This window comes from Alexandromys fortis, unplaced genomic scaffold (assembly GCF_014885135.2).
Source record: "Alexandromys fortis isolate MF-2015 unplaced genomic scaffold, M_Fortis_MF-2015_v1.1 scaffold_10, whole genome shotgun sequence".
NCBI classification, from domain to species: Eukaryota; Metazoa; Chordata; class Mammalia; order Rodentia; family Cricetidae; genus Alexandromys; species Alexandromys fortis.
Genome location: NW_026067895.1, coordinates 13,978,675 through 13,998,607, shown reverse-complemented (window position 1 = coordinate 13,998,607; position 19,933 = coordinate 13,978,675). Strand labels below are relative to the sequence as shown.

General features: G+C 38.3%; 1 protein-coding gene across 6 annotated transcripts in view; it reads right to left on the bottom strand.

Annotated features, from left to right (window-relative positions):
- Positions 1 to 19,933, bottom strand: part of Ric1 (RIC1 homolog, RAB6A GEF complex partner 1) — a 106,368-nt gene that overhangs the window by 21,752 nt on the left and 64,683 nt on the right. For 5 of the 6 annotated variants that reach the window (XM_050157234.1, XM_050157244.1, XM_050157226.1 and 2 more), the window contains exons 13-25: positions 16,612 to 16,650; positions 16,213 to 16,323; positions 14,944 to 15,033; positions 14,063 to 14,223; positions 12,883 to 13,021; positions 8,397 to 8,525; positions 7,226 to 7,954; positions 5,163 to 5,321; positions 4,942 to 5,078; positions 3,167 to 3,453; positions 2,284 to 2,475; positions 1,154 to 1,331; positions 822 to 1,010 (exon numbers count right to left, since the gene is read on the bottom strand). In XM_050157234.1, coding sequence (XP_050013191.1) covers positions 822 to 1,010; positions 1,154 to 1,331; positions 2,284 to 2,475; positions 3,167 to 3,453; positions 4,942 to 5,078; positions 5,163 to 5,321; positions 7,226 to 7,954; positions 8,397 to 8,525; positions 12,883 to 13,021; positions 14,063 to 14,223; positions 14,944 to 15,033; positions 16,213 to 16,323; positions 16,612 to 16,650 — 2,540 coding nt within the window. The remainder of the gene's footprint in view (positions 1 to 821; positions 1,011 to 1,153; positions 1,332 to 2,283; positions 2,476 to 3,166; positions 3,454 to 4,941; positions 5,079 to 5,162; positions 5,322 to 7,225; positions 7,955 to 8,396; positions 8,526 to 12,882; positions 13,022 to 14,062; positions 14,224 to 14,943; positions 15,034 to 16,212; positions 16,324 to 16,611; positions 16,651 to 19,933) is intronic. The other variant, XM_050157219.1, reaches the window with a different exon arrangement.

Genomic DNA, 19,933 nt, shown 5'->3' with positions numbered 1-19,933 from the left:
TTTAGATAAACTCCTAGTAGCCATTAGTGTAGTAAACCAGGTGACGGAGAGAAGACTCTTGAGCATCCTTCTCGGAACAGAGGTACCTGGCTCAAGGTGAGTCTTAAATTTCTTAGCAGTGAGGGCAAGGACTGTTATTTCAAAATAGTATTGCAATAAGAAACAAGGAATAATAGATTTTAGATTCAAAGGGATCATCTGGAAAGTATCTAACTTAAATACATTTGGTAAGTAGGGAAAAAGTAACAACAGCTTCAAATCTATACTTGACTACTGACAAGGACAGTCCTCTCAATTACCATCTACTACTTCTGATTTGGAAATGCTAGTAGCTTACCATGAAGTGGTGAAATTTATATAGACTACATAACCTGTCTTTGTGTGTATGTTATGCTATTCTGACCACAGAACTACCAATCTAAGTTTGTCTCATTCTTAGATCACTTGTACGACATCAATCTTAAGTCAGCATATGCTTCCACATTATAACTAACCAAAACTATAAATTATTCAGTAAACAGTACCCATTTGAGTGGCTGAGTACACAATGGTTAGAGAAAATTACTTTAAAATATAAAAATGAAAACCTCCAAAATGAATGAGTTATAAGTTTATTTTGGGGGGGAGGGGTGCAGAATAGGGTATCATGTACCTGAAAGTTGCTATTTAGACCAGGTTTACCTCAAACTCAGATCTGCCTGCCTCTGCCTCCCAAGTCCTGGGATTCACAGCATGTGCACCAACACCTTACCACTGTAACAATCGTAGTGTGAAGTCGCTATTCATCAAGCATTACCGAGTGTGTGGAAGCCAGCACTTACCAGTCAGTAGCGGCCCATCGCTCCACAGCATGCAGCCCTGTTTTTATGTTCTGTAGCATCTCTCCATCCATCTCTGAAGACTGGGCAATGCTCAGAATCTGACCGACGACTGAGGATTCTCTGAGAATCAGGCCGATGACAACACACCAATCCAGACATCCCGCCTCCATGAAAATGTGGAGCAAATAACTATAAAAGAACAACAGAGTGATTTGTATGAGAGGCCTGCTGACACACAAAGGGCGGTAAGTACTTAGAAAGTAGCTCCAGTGTCTACTGCACACAGAAACCTGGTTAGGCTTTTTGTGTTTCCAACAATCTGAGAAACTCACCGAAGCTGAACTTGAGATTTATGAGGGCCTTTACTTGCCAACTCCATGGAGATGTGTTCCAACTCGGACTGAGTTAAACTGAGTGTGGAGAAGTTTTCATCCACTACTGTCCAGTCTCCATCCACCATGGAGCTGCTTTCAGTCAAGTCTGTGGCTGAACCAATGCTGCATTCATCACCTGATGAGGAAATTTCAGAAGTTATAAATGAGCTTTTCATTTCATGAGTATTTTCCTTTCATTATATTAGTTATTTCCAAAAATACTAAATCTCTCCTCAAGATATCAAAATGAAAATGTTCAATCTATTACTAAAACAGCCATTATATGAACAACATATATATTTTAAGAACTAGCAGGGCAATAAAAAGAAATTATATGCCTTAAAATGGGAAAACTTCCTAATTTTATAATTAAAACTAATAGCGGTTAGAAGACATAGGCTTCACTAATAGTGATGACAAAATGGTAGCCCAATACTAGGTAAATAGCTGCCATGAAGAAAACAGGAAAAAATTGATCTGGGCTTGGAGAGTAGATGTGTAGTTTCAACTACTCGGGTGACTGAGTAATATTTCAAACTTTGAAAGCCAAGAGGTAAAATGAAAATGAAAAAGAATTTTTCATAAATGTTATTAATGAAATAAAAACCAGTGATGGAAAGTACATTTTTAATGGAAAATTCCTTATAGCAAAGGGTCAGCAAGATGGCTCAGAGAGAGTAAAGTCACTTGCCACCAGATACTAGCCTGACAGATACCCAGAGTTTGGTCTCAGAAACTCACAAAAAGATGGAAGGACAGAACTAATTACACAAAATTGTCCTGACTTCTACATGTGTATTCTTTCACACACATGACAGATACACATACACAATAAATATAAATTAAAAAACTTGACTGCAAAGATTTATTTAGTGCTGCTCTATATCCCATACATCTACGATAAATATGGTAAAGCACTGCTGAAGTCAATTTGCCATTATCCACCTGTACCGGCAGATGTCTAATGGCTAGTTCTTCGGGATACCGACAGAAGTATGATGCTGTATCTTTGAAATGCTATGGCACACTATCTTTTCCCAAACAAAACTCAAGAAGAGCTACAGCTTGTTCCTTTATTAGATAAATACCTTTATTAGATAATGGTGACAGGAAAGCATCTTGCATTTGTGGTCCAGGGGATGAGGCTATGTCTGTGTCCCGATGGGTGGGGCCGATGTTGCTGAGCCAGCTCTGACTTCGTTGGATGTTAGAGATGCCAGCATCCATCTCAGGGGTTACGAAAGGGTCAGCTGACTGAGACTTTAACAGCTGCTCTCCCACTGCACGGTAAGTCCAGAAGCAAAAAAAAAGTATTGTCATTGACAAAACGATCAGTTCAAAGCCAATCACCGTCATATATGGTATCATTTATTCAAAACTAGGGATGTGAAATTATGGAAGAGACTATCTCTGAGGCACTGTATGTTTCTTATTGTACCTAGACCACTTACTGTCTTGATCTAAGTGACTTGCTTTGTTTAAGATAACCCAAAGTTTCCAAACACCATGATAAAAGGGTATCGTTTAAATAATTGGAAAAATATCTGAATTTATAAACTTTTTTTTTTTTACTCAAATATTTTCCTCTCCGAGTTCAGAAAATGGCACATGTCAAAGACAATTTATCATCACCTGGGATGTGCTCTGTTAGGTAATCAATCATAGCTGAGCTTATTTGAGGGTCATGACTGACTCATTCTAGATTCTTTGCTACAATAAGGTAAATACAGGAACTTCTACATTCAATTCTCAAATTTCAAGCCCAAAAGACTTAAGAGATAATAGTTTCTACCTGATATATATCTTTGGCCAGATGGTGGATGTTCCAGCTTAATGTACAAAAAAAAAAATTGGCTTTTATTTGCTTTTAACTTTGGAATGAAAAGAGCTCCTTGAACTTCCACCAGTGCTAACATGTCTAAGTATCTAAAATAAAACACAACTTTTAACACCGTCAGCAGTCCACATTACCTGTTCGGCACTTTCCATTTTTGAAAGGGGAACTGAGAGAAGAGGCTGGGATAATGGGAAGTGGCCACAGGAAATCCTTGTGAAGTCTCTTCAATGCTACTACAAAGTTGTCTACACGGGCAGCTCGAGTACGTTCTTTGCAAAGCCAACTGATTAGTTCAAAGCCTAGCTGGGCTGCAAAGCAACCGAGGTCCTTTAAGCGCACATCTTCTAAGAGTCGCCGAGCGTGTCTCCACAGCATCATGTCAATATACATGTTCTCAGCACAGTCACTGTCTCTGCTCCATCTGGAAGACACAGAAGGAAGCTAAAGAGCAGCTTAACTGAAGAACTCCACACACTTTCACGTAGCATTAGATAAAGTTGAAAAGGAAGCAAGAGATTCAATATCTAATTGTGATTGAACAGGAAGAAAAAGCTTCAGGGCTTCTCTATACCATACCACCACAACCTGTGAAACAAGGCACAGAGTCACCTTTTTTGTTTGTTTTTAATTTTGAGTCAGGCTCTTTCTATATAGTCTCAGAATTCACTATACCTGGCTAGCCTTGAACTCATGGATATCATCCTGTCTCTGCCTCCCAAGTAGTGGGACTAAAGGTGTACACCACCATGCCAGGCACAAAGTTACTTCTTAAGACCAATCTGTGGAATTGAATATATGAAATAAGAACAAATAGAAGACAAACAAAAGCCAGACCAGGAAGAGGTGGTGTATAATTGGAGGGGGAAGAAGAGCAAACAAATATTGCACTTGTTAAAAATATTAATGAAAAAGAGGGGAAAATGTAAAAGAAAACCTCTCTAGTTGAGTTGTATAGATAAGAAAACAAAACTTATAAATTAATGATATAGTTTCTCATCTCATAGCTATGGTAACTGAGTAGTGGGCTGGAAGTGAGAAGCAGGGCATGGAGGAGTAAAGAGCCTGGCATTGGGAGAACGTCTCACGCTTAGTTTTCACTTGGTTAGTCGTGTAAACATTATCAATTATTTTTTTGAGCCTCTATTTTTTTCACCTGCACATCGAGTAACAATCCTGCTTAAAGGATTAAGACCTAAACATGCAAACAGGCCTAGAATAGTGCCTGGCATTTGAACTCTTGGTAAGGTATTAACCCAAATTTTTAAGTTGAATGTGTGTCTGGCAACTGTTGATACTCCTCTCCATGGCTGTGGTTTACAGTATGTTTGTATTGGGGAAGAAGTTTTAAAGACTAGTGACAGAATAAAAAGTAAAATACCATCAAATATGCAAACTCTTGATATGTGCCCAGAATTGCAATAAAAATACAAATAACATGAAAGAAACAACTAGGAAAGGAAAGTCGTAGGGGCCAAGAACAAGGAACACAGAAGCAATGCAAGGACTTCACAAGCCAGAGGAAATCCCAGACCACAGCCACACCGCTAGAGACCATTTTCCATGCAATTGAAAGATGTAGTCTTTAGTTTTCAGAACGCACCAGGCCTTCAGTTCTCCCAATACCTAATGTTTTGTTCTGGTTCTCTGTCATCAGAAGTAATCTATGTTAATTACATTTAGAACAAGTACATCTCAATCTACCTTAGTACAATGGCATAAAACTTACACAGAGCACAGGAATGAACTTAACAGGAAAGAGAAAGAAAAAAAGAAGCGGTCTCTAAGTGTTTTGCAAATGAAAAAGATTTGCAACTGAATTAAGTATTCTCTTAAGACTTAATTATACAAATGCCTTGAAGTGCTATGTGACAGATGCTCTGGAAACAGCAATTGCTCTTTATTCCTTTACCTTTTTCCAGAAGGACCAGATGGCATACTTAGTGTTTTCTGTAAGCTGAATTTACCAGGAGGAACATTTTCAGCTGACTGGGATAAACTGATGCTCCGATTCCTGAAGAACTCAAATCCACCACTTGAACTGGGCTCCTGTAGTTATAGCAGGCAGTAGTTTTAGCCAAAGATGCCATGTAGTTGGATGTCCTAGAGAAGCTGTACAATTCTACAACTAACCTGAGCCGTAGGTGTGGATGGAGGTGTCTCAGATTCTCCAGAACCAATGGCTTTCAGAAATCGAATCATGTGTCGACACAAGTCCCATTTGCCTTGCTCCAGTGCTGTGTTGAACAGAAGGGTGGCATGCTGCCTGCTTACTGCAGGGACTTCCATGTTCTACAAAAAACCACCACGGAAGACAACAATCCATTTATACGATACAATTTGGAAGATAGAGCAATTCTTTTGACACTTCCCTCAGCCCAAGGAATTAGCTGGCTTGAGGCAATTTAATTGTAAGATTAAAAGGAGCATTTAAAAGTACCAAATGGCGAAAGCGAAGCAGGGGCTCTGCCAGGATAGCTCCTACTAGGACTCACTGCACTGTTACATGTTAGAGGAACAATGCATACCTCACACCCATCATGCCTTTCTCTTTGTAAAAAGTTACATCATTCTCATTTTACAGGATAAGTAGACAAAGTTATCCAAATTGTTTAAGGTCAATAGAAAAGCAAGATAAATCTAGTATTGCCTGACTCCAAAACACTTGGCCTTTCTCCTATAGTGTTTTGTCACCAAACATGCTTGCTTCAAGCAGGACCAGGCAGCACTACTACAAACTGAACATTCCCAGCACTTCTGGCACAACCTAGCACCCTGCCTGCGCTCACTGAAAGCTGCCTGGCCTCTTTCCCAGCAACCCAGGCAGTCGGTGGGAGGGCTGGGAAGAACAAGGGTCAGCAAAAGGAAAACACAGCTACATTGACTTTCTTTATGATGCTGCTGTTTTCTTCCATTATGACTAACTAGCCAAATAAGCTGGGGCCACTAGCCTCTCCTCGAGTATCTCCTCCAGTTTCAGTTAGTTGTCATGAAGCAATGATATGGTAAGAAATTTGCTTCCGTTTGAGATTCAAACTGGCTTTATGGTTAGCTTTCTGTACAAATGAAATAACTTTAATGTAGCCTTGAAATCCATCAGATTTACAGTAGTAAAGTTTCTAGGCTTTTTACCAAATATATAATAAAACATTTTTGGGGGTCTCATTACTTTAAGAAAAATGTGTTACACAAAGGTTATCAGTGTGGCAATTCTGAGCCTTCTCAGCTGTCCACAGGCAGGGTAAGACTGGATGCTGTGTTAGTTATTCAGAATCCTTCCAGCAATTTCACATTATAAGGAAAAAAAAATCAATTACTGTGGGTAACGAATGCACTAATCCGTCTTTTCCTACTGTTAATGTTTCTTACATTAAAGTATTTCTAATGGAACGTGCACATCATATATATTTAATAATAAAGTTTTAGCTGAGAAGACAGTTTAATGAATTTCAGCTGAGAAGACAGTTTAATGGGTAAATTTCTTACTATGCAAACCCGACAACATGAATTCAGAATCCATGTTAAAAAAACAAAACAAAAAAGGGGCTGAAGATGGCTCAGTGGTTAAAAGCACTGCCTGCTTGTCTAAAGGTCCTGAGTTCAATTCCCAGCAACCATATGGTGGTTTACAACCATCTGTAATGAGATCTGGTGCCCTCTTCTGACCTGCAAGCATGAATGTAGGCAGAATACTGTATACACAATAAATAAATCTTTAAAAACAAAACAAAAACAAAAAGCCCGACACAGCAGTACATACCTCTGTAGTCTCATGGAGCCCCTACAAATATATGGGGGGAGGATTCTGCACAGAACCCAGCTCTCCTGGCTTATGTGGTAATGAAAAGATGAACACACTGTCTCAAACAAGGCTGAAGGCAAGGGTCAATACTAGAGATTCCTTTGACATGCACACCAAGGCACGTATATACCTGGGTGTAAGTGTACGCACATACACACACCCCTTTATACTTCAATATGTTATAGGCCTATTTAGGGAAAAATAGCTATAATACTTTTAAATGCTACTTTTATAACATAAGGAAATGTGGTCATTTGGTAAGCTTCAGCTCTTCAAAATGAAATATATACACAGTAGAGAAAATATGACGATTAATAAACATTACCATAAGACATGCCTTCCTCTCTAAAATTAAGATCACTATTTCTTCTCCCTTTATAAGGAGAAATATTACCTGTAAGATAATAAGGTAAGAAGCAGCTGTATCCAAATCCTGCGCCATCAAACATTCCTCGAATAAGTCCTTGGGATTTCCAACTGCTGCAAAAAGGTAATTCCACAGAGCATATTCAGTCTTCCTGGCACAGTGCACGACTGTCTGAAGGAAAAGGGGGAACTCGGTGATAAACTTCGCCACGGTGGGAAGCAGGGGGTCGGGAATGGGCTCCCGTGAGGTAGCTTCTTCTTCCAACACTTCATGGAGCATGAGCTCCAGCACGTGCGGGAAGTAAGGTAATGCAGCGCAGGACTGAGCCAGGAGCAGTGCTTGCTCTCCAAGGTTCCTGACCAGAAGCTGACGGAGGATATGATGGAGGTAGATCTGAGAGGTTCTCTCCACAACACAGAAAGGGAAGAGCACCTCCAGCTGCTCCCTAGCGCTGTTCCGTGTATACAAAGAATCGTAGAGTAAAGTGTCATTGACAGCACCAAGGACCAATGCGTCTTCAAACAGCACGGCCAGGGGGTAAATGTTGATGTGGAAAGGCAGCATGATCCGCTGGGACAAGAAAGAGTGGGGCTTGCGGTGATCCCTTGGAAAGAGGGGGAGCCAAACTTTCATCCCTGCACCACCGCAGCTCAGCCAGAGGGCCTCCAGAAGGTGACGTTTTTGCTTATTTGCTCGACAGGTAGTCCAGACATTTTCCACCGACTGGGCTAGTACAACCGGAGGACAAAATGGCAGCTGAAGGAAGAGACACAAGAATTGCTGGGTTTGGATTTCCTATTAAGCTTGTAGGTTCTAAGTTCATAGGTACTAGCTTTGTAGACTTTAAGAATTAGGTTTTTTTTTTTTTTTTTTAAGTAGGGACATTATTTAGAATTAGAGATAATAACAGCAGTAATCTTTCAAAGGATATGCACTGAACTCTAAAAACAAAACCCTTTGAATACCAATCTCTAATGAAATTTACAAATACGCACCTAAGCAGTGGCCTCTGGAAAGTGAGATACTTTTTTATTTTAGGACTTGCCCTTCACTTATCTCTTTTCTTAGCGCAGTTTTAAGATGAATTTTACATTTTACATATTTTCTTAGTTTCTAATTACAACACACTGCTCTGCCCTTACATTCCTCTACTCATAAAGCTTAAGTTCCTAACTTCACAGGGCTTGAAATGCCTTACACTTTTACTCACGAGTTTCCTTTGGTTAGGGTTACTGTCCTTTTCCCGGATTTGAGGGCCTGACCTATCCCTCTGCATCATGATGAGCTGTCCTGCAAGGTTCAGCATTATGCTCTCTGCATCACGAGCCTGAAATTTCAGAAGAGAAACTCAGCAATACTAATGTTTAGACATGTTCTTGGCATTTCCTCGCCACCTAGTAAAATGTAAAGGTTAAACAAGCAAACAGCAGTTACTGGGGTTACACTCTGTGCAGCCCCTCCGCTAGACTCTGTAGGAATATGAATTTCCTGGCTAATGACCAATGAGCGCAGAACTGAATTATTCTGGAAAAACTAAGAGAACTTCAGAGTCTCACAAAAAATTAGGTCATTTCAGTAATCTAGCTGGCATCACTAGGGAAGGTTTAAAAGGATATGGAGAGACTTGGAAGGTCAGGAAAAAACATAACAGGAAGAAAGCTGGTATTCTAACTTCAGCATTAAATATAAATGAGTATGGAGCTAGGGCAGATCCACTGGGAAAACTGAGAAGGGTCTCCTGGCTGAATGGCAACAGATCTTCAAGGAAAACTTGGAAAGTCAAGCAAAAGGGCAGCAGAATATAAACCACCACACATGCCTCTCAAATGAAAGTATCATTAAAGAAAAAATCCTGTTTAGTCAGGATGAATTGGTATACTCAGGAATAAGGAACTAGTCTGCAATTTTTTATTGCCATAAAAAAAATAAAAAAAATGTTCAATCAAATGCCAGAGTAAAGAGCCTACAGTTATTACTGTAAACTGCACCACCTTGCTTAAACAAGGACACAGCAGAGTGCGAAACACTGTTGTAAAACAACTATCAGATAAATCAAGGATTTTTAACCTGTAAAGGAGATTATTTTACCTAAAATAGTGATCAGAGTTTACTGTTGACTTAGGTATGAAAGAAAAAAAAATAGAAAAAGCATGTCTGAACCAGAGATGGCTTCAAGGCACAAAATTTAAGTGAGTTATTGGAAAATCTGAGGTTGGTGCAGGAGTGACAGCCCCAGTGCCTAGGAATATTTCCTGCTTACAGGGGACCTGAGTTCCATTCCCAGCACCACGCTGGCTGCTCTCAATGGCTTGTAAGTCCAGCTCCGGGGGAGTCAGTTCCCTCTTCTGAATTCCTCCAGCACCTGCACTCATATGCACACACCCATAGGCAAACACACACATGAAACACATAATAACAAATAATCTCTTTTGGAAAGTTGAGGACATCGACAAGGAGGAAAACCAGGGAAGGACAAATGAATTTCTTTCCCCCCACTCACCCCCACTAAGCTGGAAAGAACATAAGATTTCCAAATAGAAAAGGGTATGACAGCTGAGCAGAGCTGAAGATGCTAAGGGCGGAAAGCTGAAGAGGACCCGGGAAGAGAGGGCTAATCTGCTGCTGTGCGCTGTCTCAGATGCTGATCCCTGCTGGCTCCGTCAGGACCATTTAGGACTCAAAGGAAAAGAATCAGTTGCACTATATAAATCTAGTTTTATAATACTTAAAATTCGTGGTTGTATATGAACGGGCAAGCTGCAGATGTAGCCCCACACTTGCCTAGAATGTGTAAGAAGGGGAGGGGGCAACGTTAAACCTTGGATGCCCATCATAAAAAATGAGACTCTTCTACTAACATGCAGGAAGGAGACTGAAAACAGAATTTAAAAGCTATCTGGGAACCATAAAAGCCACACCCTCAGAAAATGGATAATATAGTTAAGTGACAGGGAAAAGAACAACAAATATGCACACGTAAATGAAGACACCATGGCTGACTGGGCATTCACATGTGGACAAGCTCCACAAACATTTCTGAAGACCTTGAAAGGACTTACTAGAATTTACTATAATATGACTAATTTTCATAACGGGCCTTGTGCACACTAGGTAAATGCTCTACCACTGAGCCATATATCTAGCTCCTCATTTTTTTTTTTCTCCCCAAGACAGAGTTTCTCTGTAGCTTTGGAGCCTGTCCTGAAACTCGCTCCATAGACCAGGCTGACCAGGCTGTTTTCAAACTCAGAGATACATCTGTCTCTGCCTCCGAAGTGCTGAGATTAAAGGCCTGTGCCACCACTGCTTGGCACTTCCTCATTTGATTTTAAGATAGTAGATTTCACCACTATCTTTTACATACTTCTTTAGAAGAATATATGTGTCTTTTCTTCAAAAAGTGGCTATTACTACTAAACAGTTTTAATATTTTATTGACATTATTATTATAAGTGATTATATTAATACAGGCAACTTCATGAGTTCTCAGAAAAACACAAGCTAACTGCTCAAAATTCTAAGTGTGGAAAGGTCAAAACACCCTCTTGCCCTAGAAGCTTCCTGGCAGACAATCCTACATGGGAGTCTATGGAGTTTTTTGGTTGTGAGCCTAGCTGAGCCATCTCTCCATCCAGGAGTTTGTGGTTTTAACAGGGACCTTACACTCTCCTGAGAGGCACCTGACTACTAATCAGGCTCATCATTTGTTTTTAAAGATGGGGATTAATAAAGCAAGACTTGTTTTTGTGCTGTGACCTCAGGCTAACTCTTATTACATTTCAACTTTTTAATTTGCTCTTTCCTAAGATAAACATTTCTTTATGAAGTCCTCTTAAATTTTTGTACCCCTTACTAATGACACTATTGATCACCACTATATCTGGCTTATACAAAGTCTTTTCCTTTCTAAATTTGTTAAGGTATTTTAAAGCAAAAACTATGCTCGCTCGCTCTCTCTCTCTCTCTCTCTCTCTCTCTCTCTCTCTCTCTCTCTCTCTCTCTCCCTCCCTCCCTCCCTCCCTCCCTCCCTCCCTCTCTCTTTTCCCTGCTTGTAGATCAAAATGTGAGCTCTCAGCTGCTGTTTGGTGGCTTTTTAACTTCACCAGAGACTCAAATCTGCTAGAACTATAAGCCCAACAGGAAAAGAAAAGAAAAAAAAACAAAAAAAAAAAACACCCGAGACGGCAAAAGTCATACTTTCTTCATAAATGCAGCTTGCTGACACTGCACTGGGAGGCTCATTTACAGCTAATATGAACTGATAGCCTTCTTCTGCGCAGTATAACTTTGCTAATTCTTTATCATTTTTAAGACTGGAAGATGATTCTAGACAATTTAATTAGGTTCAATGTTTTTGGTGAAAAGTTTTCATATAAACTTCCTATCGTACTGCTTTAGGAAGCATACAACATGTTTCTTCCCAACTTTTAATGATACATTGGTGTCTAAGGTTTGGGTATGAGGTAAAGTTTCATCTAATAATAATCACTGCTGAACCAGTTAGTTTCTTGAGACATAAAATGGTCTCTTTAATTCTTACATTTTTCAAAAATCTTAGTGGGAATTGTGTGAAACAGGACTAGCTGGTTACTATGATAGAGCTTACAGAAGGAATGGCAGCTGTGTTGTAAGGAAGAAAGCAATTTATTAAGTTCAAGAGGGAGACCAGTAGAGTTAATAAGGAATAAGTATGACATAGTTGGTGATATGATGTGGGACGAATTGGCATGCAGATGTAATGTTTCAAAGAGATGTATAAGGAGAGAAGAGAATGACAATGATTTGCAAATATTTTAGAGGTTCTCATGTAGACAGTTGTTTTTATTATTTGTTATTCCACATAATAGAGAAATAAGTAGGCTATTCCCAATGAGAATTCTTATAATGGCTGGTAACAATTTTAACTACAGTGGAAAGAGGCTCTCTAATACAGCAGCTAAACTCTCCATAATTTTATGAGAATGCTAAATTTAATGTAAGTACCTAAATTAGAAGAAAAAGATGGATTGAATAGATAAGAGATGACAAATCTACATATTAAGAATTTCCCAGGGCTGGAGAGATGGTTCAGGGGTTAGGAGTACTGGCTGGTCTTCCAGAGGACCTGGATTCAATTCCCAGCACCCATAGGCAGTTCATAACTGGGGAACTGACACCTTCACATCAATGCACATAAAGTTAAATAAATCATGGAAAAAAATAAAAAGAATTTTCCTTTGATAACAGGTGAAACTGCTACGGTAGCAGAAGCAGTCCTGGAATAGTTAATGATTGCACCCCAGGTGTTGGCAGCACCACTGTATACCTGGTTCCTACACCCACAAACTATGGGATCTATTTTGTCTCCCTCCTAAAAGCAATGAGTTCTCCACATTCAAAATTCATTTTACTTCTTTCCATCTTCCCTTCCCTTCCTGTGCTCAGGCCACTGACACTGTAAAACCCCTCCGACTGGTGATACAGATTGATTATATCAGATTTCTAGTATATTTCTACTACTTCAGAGTAGTTCATGTATGTGTAATTACTTGTTTAATGTTGACCAGAAACTGGTTTGTTTGGCTTGCCACTAAGACTCAGCATCTTCATGCAAGGTACATTGTAGACCTTACCATGAATCTGCTGAACAAATAAACAGACCCTAACATTGACCTAAGACACTGGAGACTGAAATGCACTGGTACCTGCTGTGGCATTTTCAAGGTGATTCCATTCTCTGTACTCACTGACGTCAGTGTGACAGACACTACCAGGAAAGGGTGAGGAATGTACCGTGACATTGAAACCTCCTGAAGAACCTGAACACTAGCCGAGGTATTCGAGCTGGAAAAAAAGAAGGTTCATAGTTCAACAATGTTCATATATTTTTTTCCTCCTTTCAGCTGCTACACACACACATACTTTATGTCTACAGCAGACCCAAATGTCTTCTCCCCATTGTCCTCTTTTCCCTAAATATTCTTCCGTCAGGATTACTAAAGTTGAGAGAGCCAAGGAACATATACAGGAATAAGACAAAAAAGGCAGTAAAGCACTGGAAAGCAGGAAAAACAAAACTACAACACAAATAGAGCCCTGAAAACCAACAGCAGGGAAATTATATGAATAGAAATACCTTGGGAGTTGCGGTTGGGGGGTTGTGAAATGACAGAAGTTTAACTACTGAAATAGTAATGTCTTCGTTCTTTATCTTTGCATTACTAATCTATCATAGTACTTCAGCAAATACATGATTCATGTCCTTATTAAACAAGTATACTTCTAAGAACAAAACAAAACAAAACCCCAAGAGGTCTGGCCTCCATGCTGTATGCTGACTTTATATCAGACTATAGGAAATAAAGCAGGATTTCAGCGTTGGTGCTGCAGACAACAACATCTAAGGCTTTCTAAGGATGTTTCCTTAACTTTCTCCAAGTGTCTGAAAAGAAGAACAGCTATTACTATACTAATTACTAATAAATTGTGAAAAACGTATCTAAGATTTATCTCAGCTCAAAGTATATGCCCACCCCAACCCTGGCCAATAACACAGGAAGACAAGCTCAAGCATTTAGTACAGGTACTTTTTTCTTCACTCTCTACATAAATACAACCAAAACTCCTTACAATGAAACAACATAGGAGGATGGAGAAAGGTTTTTAGAAAACATAATAGAGGGCCAGGCGGTGGTGGCGCACGCCTTTAATCCCAGCACTCGGGAGGCAGAGGCAGGAGGATCTCTGTGAGTTCGAGACCAGCCTGGTCTACAAGAGCTAGTTCCAGGACAGGCTCCAAAACCANCCCCCCCCCCCCAAAAAAAAAACCATAATAGAGGAAACATAAACAGGAACAAAAGTGACTCATGCCATGATAAAACTTACCCATCGAATTTTTTTTCAATACTGTAAAGGCATATTGAACAGTCTGCTCTAAACACTACCACCATGTCTCGGAAGACACTAAGCAGTAATGTTTCCACTGGTGCTTTGGTGACATGAGCAAAAGCATTGTCCAGATTTGATGTTCGTAGGTAGATTCTGAGCTGGAGGAGGGGGCGTTATAGACAGACATATATACGTAACAATAGTTACCAAGAATGTGTGTCATATTTTCATCAGTCATATTTTCATCTACAGATCACCTCCCAACGCCAACTCACTTTAAAGTAATAGGAGTTAAAAGAATTATTAATGACTTAGCAAAAAATGAATAATGTTTTATTTTGGCTAGCTAATTCTTTATAAATAACCAAAGATAATGTGATCAAGAGTAAATGTAATATTATGAAAGCATGTTTCAGATCTGTGTACTCAAGACTGACTAGAGACTATCATTTCCTCAAAACCATATAAATTAATAAAGTTCTCCTTAAGAACAGTCATTCTTATATATTTTTTGCTTTTATAATGTTTTATTACCAATCTTTATAGATTACCTACTTGCTAAAAGATTATCCTTTTTAGGTTTATTTATTTTTTGAGATAGGATATTTATCTCAGAATAGACTTGAGCTCATAATCCTTCTGTCTCAGCCTTTGGATGCTATGATATAAAAGGTTATCTTATAAATTCAAATTGTTACCTTAAAAAAGAACATAGATAACTTAAAACAGTAATACAGTAATTCCACTATTAAAATATGATAAATTATTGGAATAAAATGCTGTCCAGGTTTTAATGGATTATTGTCTACCTGAAATTAAAACCTGCTTAGCTCCAAAATTAAAAATCTATTATTTCTGAGGAGAAAAAAATAAGTTACCTCTTCTTGACGGTCACTTAAGTTATAACATGCAAGGACCATAAAGTCATTCCACCAGGCTAAGCCACCAGTCACAATCATATTTTGCTCCTTCAAAGAAAATTTTAAGATGTATTTAATTATGTTACCCAAAATTTCAATAAAGTAACAAAATACTCTTAGAAAGCTCAGATTATTTCTGACTCATTCTCAGTTGCCTAAATTATTTCTCCATTATTAATAATGCACCATGTTCTATCTTTAAAAAACAAACACTCCTATAAAGAAATACCTGTGTCATTCACAATATCTCAATACCAGATAGCATCATTAATCCTGCATCTAAAACAACTTGATTTAACTTCTGACTTTATTCTTCATCAGATGAGTGCCTGAATCCTAATCTTTTAGCAAATGGTAGTACTAGTGTCATAACTGGATTGATAATAAAATAAAAGCACTTTAAAGTGCTTGGGACACAAAAGACACCTACTTTATTTTTCTTCATTTCTTCCCATTTGACTCTCATAATATCTAACTCATTATCCCTCTGACCCTCCATGCCACCTCTGTTATACCAACGCACATATCACAAAGAATGATCTCTAACTTTGTAGACATTTAGTTTCACCACATCTGATAACTCAATCTTAAAGATAATATTAAACCCTAATCTAAACAATTATTGTTACTAATCTTTTTTTCTTCTTTTCATGTCTATGTGCCTCCCAAGTGTTATGTAGGCACATGTGTATGGGTGTGGGTGTTGGGGTGTGTGTGCATATGGACCAGGGTTTGATGTCTGAAATCCTCTTTGATGGCTCTTCTACCTTATTCTTTAAGGTAGCATCTCTCAACCAAAGCCAGAGCTGGCTGGTAGGACTGGTTTTTCCAGGCTGTTTGTTTCAGGGATCCCTTATGTCTCTCTCCCAAGGATGGCACTGCAGGTAACTTGCCATTTCCGCCCAGGATCTAAATGACCTGTGGGGATTTGAACTGAGATTCCCTTGCTCGTATAGAAATCACAATGGCTAAGTCATCTCCCAGCATTTGTCAATAATCTTGACAAAAAAAGAAAAGCCAACAATCTCAACTCAACTCAGTCTCAAATTATCACCTATTTTATCAAAACTGACTTATTGGCAATAATCAAATTTCATGTCTCTCCCCACTTCTCTGTGCTTTACAGTTGAGCTACATCTTCAGCCTCACTATCTGTTATTCTTTTTTAGGCTCTGTATCTTGAAATGTATTTTTAGATTTTTTTTTTAACAAAAAAACAAGACTAACCTGAGTAATGTTTCCAAAAAGTTTCCATTTTTTGGTGAGTAAAGAGTAATGTGCAAACCCAAACTTGCCAGCCACGGCGATGTTCTGTCCGAGTTTATCAATAGCTGAAAACTGTTTAAAAAAAAATTAAAACCTCTTTCCTACAAATATATATACTTTACTAGGTACAAAAAGTACTTAATAAAATGTAAGGCAAAGAAAGTACTAATAAATGTTTGCTCAGTGATTTAAATATAAAATGCTAAGTTAAAAATTCAAGTATTGATACCTATATTTGACAAAGTGTAGAGGCAATCCACTAGCAGTACACAGCAGATCAAGCACTTATTTCCCTCTTAGAAATCCACAAGGACTCAACTCCCAGAATGGCTACTACAACACAACAAAATAACAACTCACCCGTATAGGCCAATTGCTTTCTAGATAGGTGCTGGAAATCTAGAGAAAATAACATATCAGTCTGGTGAGACTTAGGAAATATAGTTCAACTGACAGCATGAACTTAGCACAGCATGAAATTCGGCTTCTTGCATAATGTTTAAGGTGCCGAGTAGTGGCTTTAGTAGCAGAGCCCTTGGAATTGAGCATTAGTTTATGAACCTATATTTCACTTGTTCTATCTTAGTAATTTCAAGCTTTTAGACCACACTTCCTCCCTCCACCACAGCGCTGCTTGTTTCTGATAGTAAACTCAATACAAACTGACAACAAGCGTGTGTGATGGCAGCCAAACTGTAGGCAATAGTTTCTGTCTGCCCATGCAGACCACCCCCAGACCAACGACAGTTTGAGCCAAGAGTTTTGTTTTTTACTGGAAATCTTTATTACTTTTATACTGTGGTGATTAAAAAAGCAATGCATATAAAACCAGTCAATGTAAGAACAAACAAAAATCTGCTGCTTGAGAATGGGAACTGGCTTATTTTTATCTTACCTATTTTCTTTTCTTTTTATACTTATTTATTATGTATACAATATTCTGTCTGTGTATATGCCTGCAGGCCAGAAGAGGGCACCAGACCCCATTACAGATGATTGTGAGCCACCATGTGGTTGCTGGGAATTGAACTCAGGACCTTTAGAAGAGCAGGCAATGCTCTTAACTGCTGAGCCATCTCTCCAGCCCCTCTACCTAATTTTTTTATCCTGCTTCTTAAGATGCATCTACAAGCCTGTATGGACATGCTTAAGTTACTATTTATTTTTCTCTTAGGCTGTTCCACCTTATCGATCCACAAGAACCTTTATATAATTCAGATATTAAGTCTTCTCAAGCATCAGTGGTAAATACAGTTTTCCACGATATCTAGCTTTACCTTCATTTATGGTGTCATTTTATCAGTGCCGTGAAACTTTCAAACTTGGAGAAAATTCTGTGGGTTATTAAGGTGGAGTAAGTTTAACTCTACAGACTCTTCTGTCTCTCCTAACCTACGAATTAGCTTTCCTGAGCAGCTGGAGAAGTGGAGTGTAAACTAACAGAAAAACTGAACAACGCAAGAGTCTTCTGTTCCTGGAATAAGAAAAGCTTCAATTTATTGAAATTTATTTTAATTTGACTCAAGAAACTGGATACATATTGAAAAACAAATCCAAATCAGAAAGTCACAAATAACCAAATCCTTAAGCCTGAGTAAAGATAAGAGAATCAAGCAACAGCCGTCTCCCCAGAGCACTCGCTTCACTCCAGATTGTTAACTCATAAAGCACTAGAATGCAGCCACCCAGCACATCAACCTAAAAATACAACTAAATTCATAGATTTCAAACTCACACAAGAACGTAACAGGTGCACCAGAGAAAGCAACTCATTACCAATGACACTGGGTAAAATAACTAAAATTCAAAGAAACCTACACTCCCCAAACTTTGATTTTTTTTTCACTAATTCCTATGAAATGTGATATGTCAGCTAGCACATCACTGCAAAAGTGATTCCAGCATAAAGGCTCAGTAAAAACTTATCAGATTATCACATTCTAATGCATATCTCTACCAAAAAATCTATTCTTTTAAATTTCAAAAGTTTATGACATACTACAAATTACAAATGATGTATTTTCATAACTCAAATATAAGTTGAAATTAATAGGCTTTTTAATTTTGTCTGAATATTTTATGACTAGAACAAAGTATACATTTTTTCCTGGTGTCACCTTGTTTGATCTATGTGCCATGTGAACTTTGTCCTGTACACTTAATGCTGTGTATAGAAACAGTGGACAGAATAGGCAGCTAATATTAAACACACTTGAGTTATAAAGCTAGGGCACAGGAGTCATGCCACATCACTAGGAGATGGTGCTAAGGTACAGATCGGAGTATCTTATTATTCTTATCACAGGGTTTTCCAGTCTCTCCTAAATGGAAACTAACTGCTTTCCTTTTTTCCTGCTAAACTCTGTCTCCAGCCTAGACTAGTTTTGTCTATATAGTGAAACTAAAAGATTCAATTAGATCTTCGCCCAAACCCACATCTTCCACACCTGATAAAACTAGGTGAATGTGAGCAAATCACTTATACACAAAATAGCCTTTATAATTCACTACCGACCTCTCAATGAAGTGCCTGATATTTACTTCCCACATTTTGTGACAGATAATCTTTCAAAATAGTTACAGCCAGGTTAAATATAAAATCAATATCCTTAGAACACTAATAAAGACCTTAGACACCAAAGTTTACATTATACAAAACACTCAACATTAGAAGGAACACAGCCACAACTAAAAGGCTTTTGTTTTTTAATTTCACATTGTGTTCCAGTACTTTATAAATTTGTAACTTAGAAAACTAAATTTAAAAAAAAAAATACATCCAAAAAGGCACTGTCTATTCTGTCAGCTACTACCTTCACTTCTAACGTGTGTATGCATTTGGTTTGGTTAGAGAACCATCTAATCTGGAAGTTGTACAAAACAGAAGGCTTGAACAAAACAAAAATAAAAATAGTTTAGTATTCCAGACAATGAACAGAAAGCACAGAATCAGCTGGAGCTTATTTGATGAACTCTAAATTATAAAGTAAACACACAAAATAGAAATCATACAAACAAATCAACTTTAACGGAGAATGTGTTCTTATCCTACAAGAGAGGATAAGTGGGAAGGGGAATGAAACCATGCCCCTAGTTTCTCCAAGGAATCCACATGGGTGGCTAAGAAGCTTAGAAGGCAAAGCATTAGCACTATATAAACACTACCCAGAAAGATCACTGTCACTCTGCATTCAACTGCCAGGCTCCAGTGTTAGCAGGCGAAGAGCAAGGCAACTCTAATTAAAAANAAAAAAAAAAAAAAAAAAAAAAAGGCCACAAAGGCAAATTATAAGTTTCAGTACAAGGACAATGGTAATTATATGATTCAACATTCAGTACCTAGCTTTTTAAAGCACATTAATTTTTTTATACTTTAATGTAGGCTGTTTCAAAAGGCCAGGTTGACCAGTACTCCTTTGTGTGATGCTCGGTGAGTCATGTTAACTTCCTGAGCTTTGGTTTCCTCATGTACAGATCCAGTCGGGCTATATGACCTCTAAAATTCCTCCAGCTCTAAAAATTCTATGAAATTTAAAATTGAAATTCTAAAATGTCTTGGGCGCACAACTGTGACATTTTTATTTATATTAGTTTTTAAAAGGTTTTTTGTTGTTGTTGTTGCTGTTGTTTTTCCCTCATTTCCTCATCAGAGTTTATAAGGAATAAAGTTTTAGCATTTTTA